Raw genomic sequence first — 20,013 nt, 5'->3', positions numbered from 1 at the left:
TAGGGCTGACATTATGAAAATTTACTACAACATGAACTATTCCAGAGATTTAAGGCAGTACAAACAACAGCAAGATGCCACGTAATATGAAATACATTTGGTACCACATAGTTCAACTTTAGGTGGTAAGGAAGAAGCTCGCATTTCTGCCATTCCATATGAAGTGCTGTAACTGCCAATTCCTTAGTAAACTAACAAGTAGAATCACAGAATCCTATAATCATTCAGGTTAGAAAAAAGAGCACTATGATCACCCAGTCCAACTCTTAGCCCACCCCCACCATGCCCACTGACCATGTCCTCAGTGCCACATCCACACGGTTCTGGAACACCTCCAGGGACGGTGAATCCACTACCTCTCTGAGCAGCCTGTGCCACTGCAACCATTCTTTCTGAGAAGAAATTTCTTCTAATATCCAGCCTGAATCTCCTCTGGTGCAGCTTAAATCCATTACCTCTTGTTCTTTTAATTACAGTTTACTGTACCTGAAATTGTTGGAACTGGCCACAGGGTGCAATGCTACCAATATGACTAAGTCTTTGCTGGATTAAGCTCCAAACTGTTGGTTTTGCTAAGAACTATATTTGCAATACACTGGGTCAATCCTCTACACCACAGATTGGTAGCCTCTGCTTTCCATTCACAGTATCAAGAATAAATACAAAAACACAAGTTTATACCTGCTAGGGATTAAAAATGAAATTGAAGCTGTAATTCCACATATTTCAGCATAAATAGACACCATAATGGTAACTACACATGCTTCTAAACCTTCATTTTAAGTCTCTGTGTGGATGAAAATCACTACTTAACTACTTAAGGTAGAAATAACAGATTATGTTACTTTCTATACAATTTATCTAACTGCTGCTCATAATTTGAGTAGCCATAATAAAACCACAGTTTATGTCTGTATCTTTTAACACAGAATGACCAAAGGGCTCTCATTCTTATCACAATTTTATGGTACCCTACCACGTAACCTAATAAGCACTTACGTGCACCAACCTTTTTCTCAAAGAAAGCCTTTCACATCTAATAAAAACTTGCAGTGATACACAACGTGTTAATTGAGAATAAACAATGACTCTAATTTGGACTTTTCTCTCAGAAAACAGAACAGGGTTGAGAAGCAGTTTTGAAATGGAAAGTGGGTGTCCCTCTGGGCTTGGTGACAGAATGCAATAGCCCTTGTTTTCTCAGCACAAGTATTGAAAGTGAAACTTTCAAAACAACAACCCATAATAATAATACACACATTAAATTCAATTTAAAAAATGACTGAGGCAGATTTTGTTCAGAAAAAATCCAGAAGCTGTAAATCTCAGTTAATACATTTTAATATCAGATGAGCAAAAGGAGAAGGGAGGGAGGTTTCAGCTTCTGTATGCTGCACACAAGGGCAGCAATCAATTTAAATGGAACACTGGACAGTTGTCCAAGGATGTAAGAATCTCACATCACTGCCATGCAGAAGAATCACCTAACAGCGACTCAGTGTGTATCTCTTTGCGTATCAGGGGGTTGTGATGGAGGTCCCAAAAGCTAACACTAACAGAATGATGGTCAGGTATGCATATTACGTAAAGCACTTTGATTTTTGAGACCTAAAAAAAAAATTACATGGGAGAAATGTGGAAAATTTTTACAAAGTTATGAAGAACTTTTCCTCTCTCCAATATTAAAATTGCAGTAGGCTCTTACACTGCAGATTACCTGTGATTTCATTTGCTTAGGTGTTTAGGTGACTTCAATCAAGAGGAAAAAAAATCCTTTTTAAATACATATTTCAGTGATGAAGTTGGAAAGGATAATTCTTAGCTATTACACAACAGAGACCATAGGATTTTTCATAATCAATTTGTACTTTAATTAGAACATAACTTCTAGAAAAGCATTCAGTCTTGATTTAAAATTTCCAATAATGGATAATCCGTCACAAGCTATGACAACTTATTCCAGTGCATAATTATCCTGATGAAAGATACATCCTTGATTTCTAATTTGAACATGTCTTCAATCTTGCAGCCATTTGATCTTGCTGAACCTGTGCTGAATTAGCAAGCCCTGTATTAACAAATGTCGTTTTTTCCTGCAGGCACTAGTAAGTTACGATACAGCTATCCGTTGACTCTCTCCCAAATGAGCTCCTGGAGCCATAAGTTTTCCAAAATTTACTTTGAACTTTGTTAATTTGTAAGTGCCCCTCTTTGACTTGTGGGGATTAGGCTGGGACAAGTGGCTGAATCTACATTTTAAAATATATTGACTTCAAGAAGTGGTTCCTAGCACCCAGGTCAAGAACTATGGAGTGTATGCACACACAATGTCAAGGAGTCAAGGTCTTTTCAGAGCAAGCTGGCTACACTCATATAACCTTGTCTTTAAAGATCTAGTTCCCGTCCCTTCAGCTCTTAGACACAACTGTTACTTTGTGTCTGCATTTTCCAGTGTCCTACATAATGTGAGAACCGTGTTACAGTTTTCTAAATTGGAGTTTTTAGCATGGAACCGAGGGTCTCTGTTATATGGATCGGTGAATGTGGCACCAGGGCATGTGGGAGTATTAGCGTGAAGTCTTCTGATGCAGTGTTGATGGACTAGAAACAAGAGTCAAACACAGTGTATCCATTCAACCTATCCATTCAATCTGCCAAAAATATTCACTGGAGTGAACTAGAACCAAATTATACTCAGTATTTATTTTTTTCCTGAAGGAAGCCAGGTTGGTACCTAAGAGACACAGTCTGCCAACTAACTTCTGTACCCTGCAGATGATCAGAAAGACAAGACTGAAGAGTCAACTAAGGAGCTAAATTACCTGGCAGTGCAGACATTCAGTATGTAAGAAGAAAAAGCCTGTGCTAAATTAAAAAAAAAATAAAAATCTTGTACTTGCACTTGAAATGTCCCTGTTCAGAGTTCACAACAAGTATTTTGACAACTCTATTACACCTGAAGCTAATGTTCAGCTGATTATCCATCCTGGATTGATTTTCATGTATCTTCCATTTTTTTCTAAGTGTGACTCTACGTGCCATTACATCAAAACAAAAAAGTGAGAGTGAGCATTACAATTATGTGTAGATATATTTGGAAAATGGAATCACACAGAAAGTTTATTTCCATGACTAAAAACTGAAGATATTTGCAAATGTTTTTTTCTGATGAAAGCAAGAACATCTTCCAAAGCAAATCTAGGACTGCCCACCAATAAATCATCTACCTTTAAAGGGTATATGAGGTACCTCTCCAAAGCATCATATTTAACACTGGTTGAAATGTCAAAAATTTTACAGTGTTTCTGCTTTGGGCTATGCAAAGAGGAAAAATGTACCCTGCACAAGTGATAATTATCTTGGTTGGCTTCTAATACTAACAACAGTCCACAAGCCTAATTATAGGGATGGGTACAATGACTAAGAACCACTTTCAACCTTTCATGGTCAACAGTTCACTCTATCCTTGGTCAGGTGTTCTGAGCAGGGGGTAGAAATGTGGCTCTTGGCCTGAACAGCCTCTTAGTTATTCATTCAGTTAGATGACAACGAATTTGGGATTTTGCATTCAAAAGCAATCATATTTTTTCTCTTAATGGACATTTTATTGACTGGATTAGATTCGGGATAAATAAAATGCCCTAAGAACTGGATTAGGGGAAGGAAGGCAGCAGCACAGAATGAACATGCTGCTAAGATTAACCAGAGGAAAAAGAGGAAACACAATGTACTTTAATGCAATGATTTCACCTAAAGGTCAGCTGCAGTTCATTTTTCTTGTCCTATCACTTCAATTCCAACAGAAGAGAGACAGGATTAGGTTCACAACAGAAGTACAGCAATGCATTAGTTTCAAAAGAAAATGAATGCAGAGCTTTTTAACATACCCGAAGTGGTGAAGTATGGTTCAGATAGCCAGACTATGAGCTGAGTAAAAATTAACTGGAACTCCAAGCCTAAAGGCTTGTGTTCAGCAATAAAACATTCAGGTGATGACCAGTTGCAAGTAGTATTTCACAAGAGTTGATACTGTACCTGATAATTGTTTAACACATTAATTAATGAGCTGGAGATGAGACCAAATGCATCTTAAGCAAATTCACACATGATACCAAATTGGAGGCAGTGGTTAATACCCTGGAAACAGGGCTGGTATTCAGAGGGACCTTGACAGGCAGTGCATAAAGCCTAAGCTAAATTTCATATAGTTTAACAAAAAACATCCTGTACAGGATTCTTCCTGAATGGATAGCACGGGCTATGGGCTAAGAGGATAGAAACTCCAGGAGTCCCAGGAGTCCTGCTGGATAACAAGTAGAACAAGAGCCAGTAGTGAGACCTTGCGGCAAAGGATCCAATTGCCTGTGATTCTACGATCCTATTTGGGAAAGCTTCTCTTTTCATCACCTCTGCTAAAGCCTTGAGAACAATCTGTTTGCACAGTGTATTGCAGTGCTCCCATCCTCCCCCAAGCCTGCCTTAACAAAGACAGGTGGAAGAGAGACGGTTGAGGACCTAAAGCAAGAAAAATTAAAGCCAAAATGTGGCTGAACATGGAGACAGAAGAAGGACAAGGATGGAAAGAAACAAATGATCTGATGCTTCTAAAATCTTACTGTTAACTCAGTTTTGCACTCTTTTTTTCCTTGGAACATCTGCAAATAAAGTCGCTTGATTTCCTCACATACTGAAGATTTTTTTTTAAAGTATGGATTTGTCCTGGAGCTAGCTTGCTTAATCGCTAAAATGGTTAAAGCATAGCAATTTCTGTAGCCTGTGGCCACTAATAGAGTGATCTGACTCCAACCACATTCTACTGTTTTTTTGTTGGCACTCTCTATACACGAGCATAGAAAGACATCTTAGTTACCCTGCTACTTTCTGTGACAAGCACCACACTACCCATTAAGAATCCAAAGATGGAGTCCAACTGTAATGCCTCTAGCTAAAACCTCTGTTTCTGTATCTAGAGAAAAGAACAGTCTTTACACAACTTTATGAGAAAGTGAACTTGCACTTCAGAAGAAAAGTACTGGTTTTACTAATACTATGCATCTGTATGGGGTTCTCCCACTACGTAATAGAAGACTTTGTTCTTAGTTTATGCTCCTCTACTAAGCTTTTATGTGCAGATCCTACATTTAAATTTCATCAGCTAATGATGGTCTCTCTACAATAAAGACAGGGCATTTCAGAATCCTGGACAACATACTTGCTCATCAGTCTATTTGCGTTCACATAAAGAATTGTCCCTATCAAGCTAGAAGTACCATGTTTCAAAAATATTCCTTAAATGAATTAGTTTGTGATAGTACATATATATATTTACGTACCTTACACAGAAATATACATTATGAATTTGAGTGAGATCAGTAAAAAGGTCCAACCTTAGATCATTTAATCAACTAAAAGTATATACGTTTTATTTACTTCAGCATAATGGAAACTAGAATCTGGTATAGATTGAATGCTGTCGTTTCTTTAGCATAGGTTTCTTAGGAGATTAAACTTGTCACTGTTTCAAACAAAAGTGTTTTTAAAAAAGGCCTGATAGATTCAATTGCCAAGAAGCAGAGAATGTATCTCAGGGAATGTAATGAACAGAAGACTAATTCAATCACAGCAACGCCATTATTACGTGGATAGGCCTTTCAAACAAGAGACACCATTTTCAAAATCAAATACATATTGACCCATGTTTCAGAAATGTCAAGCATGCTGTAAACAAGTTCTCAGTATATCACATGCTTTGGAAACTGTTAGACTGAAAAACAAGCTATTCTTTGAAGGTAGTCAGCTTTTAGATAGCTTATTTTTAAATCTAAGCTACAGACTATATAGACAACAGCAATCAGGATGTTGTCTTCAAAATCTGAATTATCATTTTAGATTCCCATCATTGACAGAAACAGACGAGATTTCCTCTCGCACCTAGCAGCAACAGTATGTTGTCACTTCCTAAACTACTACGTGTATAATAATGTGTTTGATACTGTACATCAAATACATTTTTGTGCATTATGAAGCATATGCATACAAGTATGCTTTGTACTGATAACAGCGCTTACTGAATGAACTCACAATATCTTAAAGAAGAAATAATCTAATAAAAAAACTGATACAGTTTGAATCTGACTAGGTGATGAGAGTGCTACCTTTTTTGCCTTGACTCTGTTGTTGGAATTATTTTTTCCTTTTTTTCTTTTTTCTTTTTAACATAAAAATGTATTTTGCATCTGTTTTTAAAGGTTTCTGTATTTAGAATCAAATCTAATTAAATCAGTTCCTGAATTACTGGTACAAGGCATGGTAATGGGAAGTAGGAATAATGTAATGGCTTTAGAGAGAGCATGGCTCATCTAAGTCAGGTCCTGATGGCAATAACTTAAAATTTCAACAACCCGTGAGTTCTCTTGACTTGTTCACTAAGACAATTTGGAAAAATCTCATCCCTTAAACAACCACTACATTTCTGTCTGTACCACATGGAGAAAAGAACTAATTTTAGTCAGAATTTATGGAACATAATTAGCAAATCAATGCCATATCCATGTGGTTCTCACAGAATTCTGACATCCTGGTATAGAACTATAAAATTCTGGCTAGCCAGAATTAGACAAAAATAACTACTTAAGCATTAACAGTGAGGGTTTTTGGAAAAAATAAAAAAGAAATGCTTAATTAATTGAAAGCGCTCAGCAATTTCTAGGATCAGATCCATTATTATACTGCCATGAGTAGAAGGGTACTCAGATGAAAGCAGTTACTGCATTTCCGGCCCAGGTTCACAGACTGCCATGACTCTCCTCACGCCTGCTTTGCATTGCTTTATTACTCGTTTGCTTTCTGCACTGAAGATGCACAGTATCATCAAAAAGCAGTGTTAGATGTGATCTCATCTAGTCTTATATAAACAATTTGCCCTACACTTGCCTTTATTCTCTATAGTTGTTAAGTATTATGCAAAAATGATATAACATATGCTTCCACTTGCAATTCATCCTTCATACGTCCTTTCTTCAGGCTAACACTTAAGGAAAGATTCATTCTAGCTTTCTTCCAGTCATTACAAACATGGAAGCAATAATGCACGATGCACATGTAGGCAAGGTAATTGTTAGGTGCTAGCCATTGCCTTCTGTTCTCAATCCACAAATCTGGTAATGTGACATCCCTCAGCGTGGGAGCTATCTTCAGCTCAAGCTGTAAGACTCCTCCTTACAGCACCTCACAGTTCCACCGAGGCAACGTACTTAGACAAGCCTCAAATCTTTAGGATGGGCTTCTGTGGTTCAGGAGTCTGAAATCCCTTGGGCTAAAGATTCTGCAAAAACTTCCTGGCACCCTGATTTCAGAATTGGGCTGTCTCAGGATAAAGTCGCTCACATTCCTAGGAAGTGATGTCCCTAATCAGTTAATGATTCGTACAAGATGAGATTTTCCGGCTCTGAGACAGAAAGCAAGAAGAAACTTCAGATTTGAAATCTGCAGCAAAAGCAGCAGCGCTACATTTCCAGTGATAACTGAAACAATAACACAGAAAAGAGATTGAGCCTGAGGCTCTTTAGCTTTTCTGACAACCTCTCCCCACAGCCCTATCCCAGCCTTTTAGGTGCTCGTCCTTTCCTCAGTTTACTGCTGTTCATCCTGTTCTGTTTTGGCACTAATTTTCATTGTGTCTATTTCAATAAGAACTCAACAAACCCAGAGATGAAAGGGTCACTCTGAGAAATGGTTCTCATGCTGTGGCATGATAAAGAATGAATTCTGAGCTATCTCAATAACAGTGGACGTTTTTTGTCAAGAGACTAAATTCTCACAGGTCTTGAAAACTGCCCTGAATACACTGCCTCATGCAATTTAGTCTGATCCACTCTTTCCATCTGAGAGGCTCAGGGTGCGATTCTCAGCTGCTGTAAATTGGCCCTGCTGCAGAGAGGCAGGGAAGCCAAGGGGTGATGTATGCCAGCTGGGGAAGCGGCCTGAAATCATGACAACGGAGTTCCAAGAAACTGCTATTAAAAGCTATGCTCCCCTCATGATGGAAAGTATAATGCAGACAAAGCACTAAAAGCTTTTATGTTGAGAATTTCTTTGACAAGGTATTTTTCTGAGGACTAAGATGACTGCTACTCCAGAAACGAACATCAAGCCATACAGAGTAATTCTGGAGCTGTCAGCTTAACATCTGTAAAGAGAAAAATCCTCCTGCAGCTTAGGCAATACTACTAGAAGCACACTATAGTCAATGAACGACAACACAGATTATGTGAAGAGTTCGATTTAACTAATGTATGAATAATCTTACTGCAACAGTTAATTTCAGTGTAGTCAACAAAATAGAGTGGACAACATATAAAACATATTTGATTAAGTAGATAACTGAGTTTCGATCAATGAAGTATAGGAAAAAGTCTGCATTTTGTGGTACAGAAGGAAGAGTATTTAAAAGATCTGGAGCACAAGTCTTATGGGGAGTGGCTGGGAAGAACTTGGATTGTTCAGTCTGGCGCAGGGGAGACCTTATTGCTTCTACAGTGACCTGAAAGGAGATTGTAGTGAGGTGGGGGTTGGCCTCTTCTGCCAGGTAACAGCAATAGGATGAGAGGTAATGGCCTCAAGTTGCACCAAGGGAGGTTCAGGCTGGGTATTAGGAAAAAATTCTTCTCAGAAAGGGCAGTGCTGCAGTGGCACAGACCGCCCAGGGAGGTGGTGTAGTCAGCGTCCCTGGAGGTGTTCCAGATCCGTGTGGATGTGGCACTGAGGACGTGGTCAGTGGGCATGGTGGGGATGGGCTGCCGGTTGGATCAGGTGATCTTAGAGGTCTTTTTCTAACCTTAATGATACTATGAGTCTGTGATTTCAAAATGGCCCAAGGAAGTGAATGCTATCTCAGATAAAGGATGAGTCTAAATAAAAACATTTTAAACACAAATTTGGTTGTGTCTGAATCGACTTTTGAGATTGGTCTGTTTTTTTCTAAGACAGCATTATCATGGACTGAAGTAAATGTGCAAATGTGAAACAATAATAAAAACCAACCAATCAAAAATCTTTCCTTGAAAATCTGTATTGGGTGTCTGGAGATCCGGCTTGGGAACAGAGGAACAGGAGAATGCAAACGTTTACCGGGTTTAAAGAGGTGGTAGAGAAGGAACAAAAACACCTTTAGCTTTAATGTACCTGCCTTCTGGGACTCCTAGTCTGTATATTGGCCAGAGTGGCTTCAGCGTAGAAAAGTAGAAGTAAGTGATAAACTATTTGCTTTAGGAATAGGGAGGAAGCAGTGGAAGAATTCTGACTATGAGAGATGATCCTGCAACAAATGTGTCTTTTCCTTCAAACTGTAACAAATATTCTCACAAGAACAAAGTCCATCGGATGGCTTCCCTCTCATCCACCTCCACTTAGCTCATTAAATGTTCCATGTTTTGGAGGCCTTTTCACTGTTCACAAGCATGACTCTGCACACCTGTGTATCTAAGTCATCTCCATCAAACCCACTGTCTTTTTCGAGTATTTTGCTTAGAGTTATTGACTCTCTTTACACACCTCCCTTTAGCTTTCTGAATACTCCTGGCCACAGTGCTGTCTTCAGTGTCAATTATTTTCATTTGCTGAACACATCAAACAAGCTCTAGTTTCTTTTTCTTCTACCCTGAGAGATTTATACCTCTAATATCTGCTAGATTACTGAGGCAAAAAATGAATTCAATTAAAAAAAAATTATAGTAAATGATGCTGATTCTGTCAGTAACACCACTTGCTATCTCTCATACATCGCACTGTTTCCCTCAGTGACCTCTTGTTCCATGTACTTGAAAAAATGTCATTCCACTTATTACAGTCACCTGTCAATTATACAACTACATGTGAATTGTCTGGAGAACAAAACTGCAAGCAGTCTAAAATCATTTACCTTTGGCCTGGTAACTCTGTATTTACAAACACTGCAAATTAACACACACAGTGTGTGTGAAAGGCTACCAACATTCAGCTATTTTTGCTTCTAGAGGGAGTACTGTGTGATACACTGACATTTGGTAAAGCATTTAGATTAGTAACTTAAACCTAAAGCTTTTCAGCATTTATATTTGAATAACTGCATTTCAGATACTACATAGCATACATCTCTTGGCTCAGTCTAACGTTATATGGATGTGCCACATTTCTCTTGGACAGCATTAAAATGGCAGAAAGGAGAAAGTGAAAATGCAGCAGAAAGAGAGGAGCTATATAAGGTGGTCATCTCTTGGTAGAGCAAAACATATTGCTTTGTGGTGTAACACTGAACATTTGACATTGACTAGTTTGGTTCTGTACAACAGAAGCTTTCAGACTCCAGGACGAATTCATGAAATTTAGTTCTGTCTCGTGTTTGGAGGGTGGGAGCAGACCAAACCTTCACGTATGCAGTCTGCTCTGGCAAGCAAAGAACCAGGAAACAAACAACTTCTGCCAAAATCTTATATCCCTATCAGCCCATGTTCTGTCAGGCTACGCTTGAACATTTTCACTGAAGAGAGATGCCTTGCAGAGGCTGAAATACCAATTCACAAAAACAGGCATGATTCCCTCAAATATACAAACGATTACAAAAATACAGATGACCCAGCTACAACTGCATGCAATCCTTTTTCTAGTAAGTCTGTTTAATTCAATCCAATATATTTCTGCAAAGCAAAACCACTATTATGGTAAATCATTTTCTGATAGTGCATGGATATTTAAATGGACTCATCTTTTCTAAACAGAGGCTTCACCATCTGTTCTGCCCTTTTATTACAAATAGAGGGGGGACCTAACTCTCTGCAACAGCACGTAAAGCCTAGCATCAAAATGATTTAGATGTAAGTGTGTGTTCTTTATGCACCTGGTATGTTTTCTCACATACCAAACACAAATCAGTGAGAAGACCTGTCTCTTGTAACCTAATACATTCTCTGATCTAGTGCCTTTATTCCTTTCTCACGGCACCAGAAATTGATGGCCAGTAGTTTGCATTTTATTAGGACAATTATGACCCTGTTGCCATCCTGCAGGAGTTATATCTTTATTGGGTTGACATTTTGTGATACCATTTACCTCTCTACAGAACACGAGGCCTCATTCCTGTTCTTTCTGTCTTGCTGCAACTATATATGTTTCATCACAGACAGAAATGTTGCAGAAGTGCTGAGGATGTGTCAGACAGCTGAAAGGCTGTCCTTTCCCCAAGTATGCCATACAATATCCCTCAAGATCATTTAGAGAGGGAACATATTCCCCTCAGAGTAGCACACGAGCAGAAACTCCAAAATGCACCACACTGCATCATTTTTACTGCTTTAAATGGCAAATCTTGTAGTAGGTTATGAAAGGAGATGTGAGTTACTGCACCTCATACTCTGCACCAGGGGTCTGATTCCACGTGCAATGCAAATGTTAACTCAAAGAAAACCCTCAGGGAGTACCTGTGTTGTAGCCCCTCCCAAGCGCTGGCCAGGGTCGATGGTTCTTCCAAAGGTTGCCCAAATACCAGTCACTCTGGTTCTCCACTAAGCCAAGAACCTGCTGCCCTGGAAATGAGCACATTGCAAGGGGATCATTAGACAAAAGTCACTCAGCCAATGGAAAGCACACACAAAATCTGAAGAGGAACAGGCAGTGGCAACAGCAGACAGCAGTTCTGAAGCTGCCTTCCTTTCATGCATTAGGAAGATGCCTGCTTATATAACAGAAAGCAATCCTGGCACAGCAAACTCAGCACGGCTCATTTCTTTCCTTCTCCCCTGGCTAGTCTGAGTAATTAAACACTGTGGGAACCTTTGTCATGCTGACAAAAATATATCACCCAGACAAATATGAATGCTGCTTGATTCTGGAACACAATGATGGAGAATCCTCCTAGTGAGAAGTAAGTGTTGGTAAAACGATCATCTAAAATGAAGATCTGTTTATACTCCGATGGAGATAACATAATAGAAGAACAAGGCTCACTATAACAAATTACTCTCTTCCCAGGCTCTCCCTGCCTCATTCCAGGGTGGTTTTTTTTTCAGTCACAAAAGAGATTCCTTTAGCTCAGGAAAAAACTGGATTCTAAGGGTTTACCTACGTAAGTTGCACTGCTTTAATTTAAGAGATTAATTTAAAAGTCATTTAGGTAAGCCTATGTGGAATACTGCATAAGAATTATGATTTCGGTTTTAAATGGACTTATTTTGGTTCAGCTTACATTGATTAGCAGCTGGCTTCAGCTAGGGTAAAACGTGCTTTAAATCAAATGTGTCTAGAAGGTTTGCACTGCTTAAAAATCAACTGAAAAGTGAATGTTTGTATAGATAAGGACTTAATTATCTATTCTGAAATGTGCTGCATAAAATGTAAATAAGACAAGTGATTGAAATGATGCTCTGGTGATGGAGGACAGAGGGAAGGGGGAGACTGCATTTGGATCTAGTTAAAGGAAGGAAGGAAGGGGAATGGTATATTGGTGAGGGGACCATGACTAAGACTGAAGATGGTTTTGCAACCTTTTTAGAGAGCAATTAAACATCGTCTGAAAGCACATTTTCAAATCCCAGCTATGCTCACATAACTGAGTGCATGGTCACAGCAGCACGTTGAAAGCAGCAACTTACCAACCAACCTATGCTGGCTATGTGGGACCATAGCTGCACCATAAAAAAATCAGTATGGTCCAAGACACGACTGGGTTGAGAAGAAAGGCATACAGATAGACTCAATTTTATAATCAGCTAGGAAGACATTGGTGTAGGCCAGATGACTGAGATAGTCTCCTGTGGTACCTAACGCAGTAGAACGTCAGTAAGCCTCAAGTCTCAAATTCTGTTTCAGAGGGTGAGCAGCAGTGAGTGGCCAGTGCATATAACAAATAAATGAAAACTGCACATTACAAAAGCCTTCAAGGAGTGAACGGAAATCAATCTAGAAATAACCTTGAGAGATTACCAGGCTCACTCTATACCACTGTTCAGGATCAACCTCCTCTATCCTACTCATAACATACCAGCCCTCATTTTCTGATGCTGTCTCTCGTTTTGCAGTGCATATTTCATATTTTGTTTTTCACATTAAGCTCCTTCATGAGTTTTTTAAGGAAGTAGAAAGTCTAGGGGAGAAGATAAAGAATACCATACATTCTCACCCCACTGGTGCTACTTAAAACTGGTAATACTAACAGAGTGCAATGTGTAAGAGAATGAGCTGAATTACAAATTAGAGATAGATACATCCAAAGCAACTTATGCATAGAAGATATATTCTTTCTCTATACAAATAAACTGCTGCATCTCAACTGTAGGACACACAGAACACACTGAACACAAGTAAGGCCCCATGAGCCATATACTGAAAAGAAACAGGGAAGGGGTCTCGACTGATTCATACAAATCTTAGCTAAAAAAGGCTTAAGGGCACAGTTTAAACTAACATTTGTTGATACCACATTGGAAGGTTGCATGATCTTTATAACCACTCCCTTACATTTGAGGTAGAATAAAGCAAAATAAGGAGCTATAATGGCTAGCAAAGGACGAGAAAAACAAAAAATGCAGGTGCATCTGGGCTGCAATGGATTGTAACAGCTAGTAGGAAGAGAGTGACCCTGCTTATATTCTAACAGCACATTTCACAACTCAGCAGTCCACAGATCCTTTGCAGGATAGCACTATTAACATCAAAAGAAATGCTAGAATTCCATTTGCAAGTGGCAGATACTGAACTTCCTTACCAGGGAGCAACAATCTGCTTTCATTATTTTAGCCCCATGCATTTCCCAACAGTCAGACAGCTCAGCCTTCAAACTGATGAATAATAGGAAATGAACAAACCTTGCTGCTTGTTAATGGTTTTGCTTTCCCACCTACCAGTTCAAAATCTCAGTTCTGACAATGTACCCCTGAAATACTTACTTCTTGGTTATTATTTCTCATGATAAGATAAAGAGAAAAGACTTAGGAGATTACATTCACACATATTTATAGTAGCTTTATAGTTTCCTTCCCTATTCCCCTTTATTTTTGAAGGCGCCACAACAAATCCTGCTCTCAATATTCTTGTAGGTTTGATATGGCACATGGATGAGGGCAGCAATTGACATCATGTGAGCTCTGGGGCTTAGATCCACAGATCAGATAACGTCACTTAACGCTGCATCAACTGAGCTGAAATAACTGCCTGCACATGCCCTTTTAGCTTTCTATAAATACAAAATAAGATGTGATAGCTAACACTTTTAAATTTGATTTTGCATTGGTCTGGGAATCCACACATGTTCAGGTACTGTCCTAGGGCAGATGTTATATTGCTTGTCTGGCTCTTGTTAACCTTGCTGGTGTCTAAAGATCTACCAGGCAGATGAAACAGATGAGCTTGTAGAAAGTTATAAAAAAATACTTAGTATTTTGTCTTGTTATATCCCTATTTTCTCTAGCCTAGAACAGTGTTGCTGTCTCTGCCAAAGAAGAATATATGTGTTTTTCCCTTTACATCTCTATGACTGACTTATGGCAGAAGTGATCAGAAATATAGAACTTTAGTTGCATGGTTTGGTTGATGGCTCCAAACCCTTTCTTTGTTCTCGATCAGTAAAACAAAGTGAAATTCAGAAATATATTCTTGGAAAGAGATGCCAAACCATTTTGATCTAAGGATATCAAAATAACCACTTCTAAGTGTACAGCCCCACTCATTTCAATATTACCATTGCGATACATAATACAGATGTATAATATATATCCCATCTATCACATTCTATAAGCTTAAAACATCCAAAACCTCCACGAAATCATAAAGTTGTGCCCTTTCAAATTTTGAACAAATAGAAAGATTTCATTCAAAATTATCACCTGATTTTTTTTTTTGTATCTGTATTTTTTATAGCACTCTGACTAGCAAGTCTGAGCATCAGCAGTCATTTTGTTTTGTTAAATCCATCATACGGTTATCAAAATGAGGCACAGGCCAAAGTGATGCATAACATCAAACAGAAACTTTCCCCATTCTCATCTTGCCTCCAATCATACTACTACACTCTGAATTCAGACTTTCTGAGGGGAAAGACCAATGCTCCTTGCCACCGTGGCCTTTTGTAAAAAAGAAGCATGAAGGAGTTACTTGAACTATTCCTCCAGCAAATGAGAACACAGTGGCTACCATAATAAATCTGAATTGTTCAGCTGTCTGTTTCTTCTTCCTAAGAGTTATTATAATAAAATACCGTGACTAACAGCAAAAGCTCTGTCATTGTTTTCTGCTCTGGCCCTGCAGTTATGATTAAGTGCACTTCTCTCCCTCTCTGTTACTCCAGGCACATGTTAACTTATGAAAATGAAGCTGTCTTTCTTACTTATTCATACATCACCAACAGCCAGACAACAGAAAACAAGGCTATAAGGAAGAAGGGGACAGACTCTTCAGCAGGGTTTGTTGGGATAGAACAGGGGGAAATGGTTTCAAACGACAAGAGGGGAGATTTAGACTGTATATAAGGCAGAAGGTTTTTACAATAAGGGTGGTGAGGCACTGGCACAGGTTGCCAGAGAGGTGCTGGATGGCCTGTCCCTGGATACACCCAAAATCAGGATGGAGGGACTCTGAGAACCTTTAACTACCTGTAGATGTCCTCATTCATTGCAGGGGAGTTGGATCAGATGATCTTTAAAGGTTTTTTTCAACTCAAATGGTTCTATGATTCTGGTGTGGCCCTGGTGTCAAGGCACTGAGCAGGCAGAATTACAGCCAGGTTGACCCTTTTGAGGCAGCACAGCCTGGCTTTGGGACTGGGCTTCTGTAGAAGGCAGCTGCTTGCATGTGGTGTTTTGCACAGTACGGCTCCCAGATAGCTCACCTGATGGGAAGCGCATCTCTCCTTGCTAAAGCTTAACTGTGGCTGGAAAGAACTTTCCATGGAAAAAAAAACAGATACTTCTGAGCCTGACAACTCAATGCCTTTGATTCAGTTTACACTTCATAGATTTTTGGTGGCTAACTGAGGGGAAAGCATGTTACTGCAATTCAGGAGTTGAAGGGGACTCAAGATCTCATTTCAGTTCCCAGTTCTGATACTGATTTCTTGGGTGACACTGCACGAGTCACATAACAGCCTCCTGCTCAATTCTCCATTAATAACAACGGTGGTAACAGTAATCCCTCTCTCACTTTGCCTGTCTCACATATCGCAGGTATAAGCACTCTGAGGTAATAACTGTTATTTTATACTGAAAGCACAACAGCAACTGCATGCAACCAGGCTTAAGCTCCACCGAGCACAGTACTGTGCCTTCAGCAGCAGTGAGGAGCACAGCACAGGGCACCTGGATGTTGGCACTGCTCAGCAGTGCACCTTCACTTCCCATGGCATGACTCATGTGAAGCAGCAGGTTCTGATTATACTGAATGTGGTTTCTGCTTGTTTCATCTGGTGACCAATAGTTTCCGCAGTGGAAAAGAGCACAGACAAACTTTTCCTTCTCTTCCCTTTATGACTTCCCTGATTTTAGAGAATTTCACCTTCTGTAGAATCTTCTGTACAACTGACCTTAAGCTCAGTTTTGGCCTTCAGTTATTTTGCTATTACAAACAGCAGTAATAATACTAAAAATTATAATAAATATTACAACTGCTTTCTACTACTTCTTTAGTTAAAAACATTTTTTCTTGTCTTAGTGATTACTATGTCTTTCACATGACTCCTCTGCAAGCATAGTAAGAGTGATGGCTCCACTGCAGATATTCTGATTGAGCTGCACCTTCAATGCTCAGGACATTAGGCTGTTTCCAGAAAGGCATCTTAATGGGATGGGCAGGGTGGAATGCCACCTTTGATCACCCACGACTAAAAGATGAGGTGATAAGAAAGGTCCATTTCAGCACAGCTGTTCTATTACCACGGTTTAGTGGTATTTGGTAGCGGCCTTAAAAGGGAAAAGCAAGTGTAAAGTATTTTTAGTGCTTACAAATACAAAAAACACTGTGGAGGTTTTTAAAGCAGAAAAGAGCAGAACTCTGTCTTGCTACTTTTAAATACTTCAACAGTCATGGTTTAGGTCGTTAGGAATTTAATACAGGCATGAATGCTGGAGCTGCAGCCAAGTACTATGACTGCAGCAATGCAGCGTAAGCTGAGAAAAAAAACAGAAGAAGGATTCAGTGAGACTTTAAGATTCAAGTCTGGCAGAAATCAGGAGAACTGCAATTAGTTCTCCCAAAACGGGACACAGACATAGAGAATAAAAAGGTATAAGGAGGAAAGAGGGGAAAAGGTACATATTCCAAATGCTAGCACATTTCCAAATTGCCCAGTACTAAGTCTGATGAGCACTGTCAGGACTATTAGAATATATAATAGTACAATGAAGCTGGGTTATTTTGAATCAGATTTAAAATCTTTCATTAATATCCTTTCCCTCTACTTTCCTTCTCCATCCTCCTCCTGATTTATTTTATCCTTTAAATATCTCCGTAAGACACACTACTTTTCTGAAATGATCCTAAGATCTGTGAGGACACACGCTTAGCTGGTATAAATCTGCATGCCTTCAGTGAAATTAGTGTAGTTATGCTTATTTATACCAGCTGAATGAGTTGCAATTGATGTTAGTCTTGCCTGAGTGATGGACTCTTCCTCTATGGCCTTCCAGTCCCTGATCCTGCACTAGTTGATACAAAGTACGTGGCTTCTAAAATCTTCCAGTTCTTCTGCCACATATCTTATCTGCCTCTACAGATCACTGCCAGTCTCAAGCTTCCCATCCTCACTATTGATGACCTGCGCAATTCTTGCTCTGTCTATATCAATTCATGTTTCTCCCTGTTTCCATACTCACTGTTCTATTCTATTTGCATGCCCTCTTCCATCCCTAAAAAAAAGACTCTTGTTTTCTCATACAAAATCCCTGAGTTACTTCTGGAAACGTATTTCTAGCACAATAACTCTTTGAATTTACCTCTAAAAAGTCTTCAGAAATTTTATCACAAATCCACATTAAAATATGCACATTAAATTTTCTTTGTGCACTATAGCCAAGTCTGCCTGTCCCCAGAAAAAAACATTTGAAATTTCCTCATATGCCTTTACAGTGTGGGATATGCTGTGCTTTTTGTTCCACAGAACTGGTTACTTCTACCTCTACTGTTCATTATTTCATACGCATGCCTACATACAACACACAAATGCACTGTACGTGCATACATACATATATGTGCATCTTTCTATTTACACACATATACATACATACATATCATAGAATCAAAGAAAATCCTGAATTGAAAGGGACCCATAAGGATCAGTGAGTGCAACTCCTGGCTCCACACAGGACTACCCAAAAATCAGACCCTGTGTCTGAGAGTGGTGTCCAAAGCTCCTTGAACTCTGACATCTCAGGGCCGTGCCCACAGCCCTGGGCATTCTGTTCCATGCCCACCGCCCTCTGGTGCAGACCCTGTCCCTGACATCCAGCCACCCCTTCCCTGACACAGCTCCATGCCGTTCCCTCGGGCCCTGTCGCTGTCACACAGAGCAGAGCTCAGCGCTGCCCTCCGCTCCCTGTGAGGAGCTGCAGCCGCCACCAGGCCTCCCCTCAGCTCCTCTGCTCTGGGCTGAGCAAACCCAGGGACCTCAGCTGCTCCTCATACACCTCGTCCTCTATACCTTTCGCTATCTTCACAGTCCTCCTTTGGGCACTCCCAAACACTTTTATGTCCTTTTTGTACTGTGGTGCCCAAAACTGCACACAGTACGCAAGGTGAGGCCACACCAGTGTCTGTATATATACACACAGGGATGTTCAGGAAGAGACACTTTTTACAGCTAAGAGCTTGTCTTTTACATGGCAAAACGTCAAATTTCAGGGAAACACACCTCTCATGCAAGTTTACCTTTTTTATTTGGCATCCTGCTTTCACTGAGTACATTGCTGTTTCCCAAAAGCCATTTGTCTTTCTTAGTGGACTGGTTTCTCATTGAGAGAACTGCGTGGGCAATTAGTAAGGAACAATTCGCTTGAGAAATTCAAAGAAGGTACTGCAGGTCTGACTCAGGGGAGGAGAGCATGGTTTGAAGGGAATAGCACACTGGATAGCACACCAGGAGAGGAAGAGACAGGCATTGAATAGACTGAAAAAAAGGAGGTAGGTGAAGCAGAGGTAGATGCAGTACATGGAGAGCTGGGAAACACATGATGGGCAGGGTTGTATGAGTGAAGGAGAAAGGAATTAGAGAAAGGAATAATGGCACTGTCAGTGCTGGAACAAAAATCTAAGGCAATGGCATCAGCTGCCTTCTGAATGTATTCAGAGGTGGTGGTACGGTCAGGGATACAGAAGTTACAGCAACTTAGGCCAGAGAAAAATAACTCTGCAAGAGTCTCTTACAAAAGAAACATTTCAAGTGCTCTGTAGGTGGTAGGAGGGAGGATTCAAAAAGCAAAATCATATACAAATGGTGATCAAATATGCAGAATTGTATTGAGAAAGACTGGAGTAAAGAGCTAAATCTGTGATTCATCTTCATAAGGAAAGATTAAAGACTGAAATCAATTGAAATATGAGAATGTATTAGGTTTCTGCTCACCTCCTCTACTCCAAGGAAATTGTCAGACAACAAAAAGGACAGTGAAGAGTTCAGCAAACTACAGCAAAGTTAGGAAATCTATCATTAATGTTTGCAATGCTAACAACTGCAGAATTTCTGGGAAGTGGATTCTCAGCAGCTGCGCACAAGAGAGTGTGGAGAAAACCATTCACTTTGGAACAAAGATACTTGAGGTTCTCTGTGGCAATTACAAGGCTTTGTATGCACATGACATCAGGGCTCTTGACAAAAGCCGACACAAAAAAGTATTTCAAAGATGTTATGATTTGGACACATACAGAAATTTTTGTTTTTATTTTCTACCTGGCCTAACTAAAGGATACCTACCTACCTACTAAGGGTATGCGCAAAACATTGCCAGGAACAGTGCTCTAGCATGGAGTTTGAGTTTGTGGTTGTGCCAATCACAGAAATAG

General features: G+C 39.7%; 1 protein-coding gene across 2 annotated transcripts in view; it reads right to left on the bottom strand.

Annotated features, from left to right (window-relative positions):
* LARGE1 (LARGE xylosyl- and glucuronyltransferase 1) overlaps positions 1 to 20,013 on the bottom strand; it is a 280,592-nt gene that overhangs the window by 51,457 nt on the left and 209,122 nt on the right. For both annotated transcript variants that reach the window (XM_085227448.1, XM_085227456.1), the window contains one exon: positions 11,454 to 11,558. In XM_085227448.1, the coding sequence (XP_085083574.1) occupies positions 11,454 to 11,558 (105 nt within the window). The remainder of the gene's footprint in view (positions 1 to 11,453; positions 11,559 to 20,013) is intronic.

This window comes from Meleagris gallopavo, chromosome 1 (assembly GCF_905368555.1).
Source record: "Meleagris gallopavo chromosome 1, MGAL_WU_HG_1.1, whole genome shotgun sequence".
Classification (NCBI taxonomy): Eukaryota; Metazoa; Chordata; class Aves; order Galliformes; family Phasianidae; genus Meleagris; species Meleagris gallopavo.
Note: the sequence above shows the minus strand (reverse complement) of the source record. Positions and strands in the feature narration are given on the sequence as shown.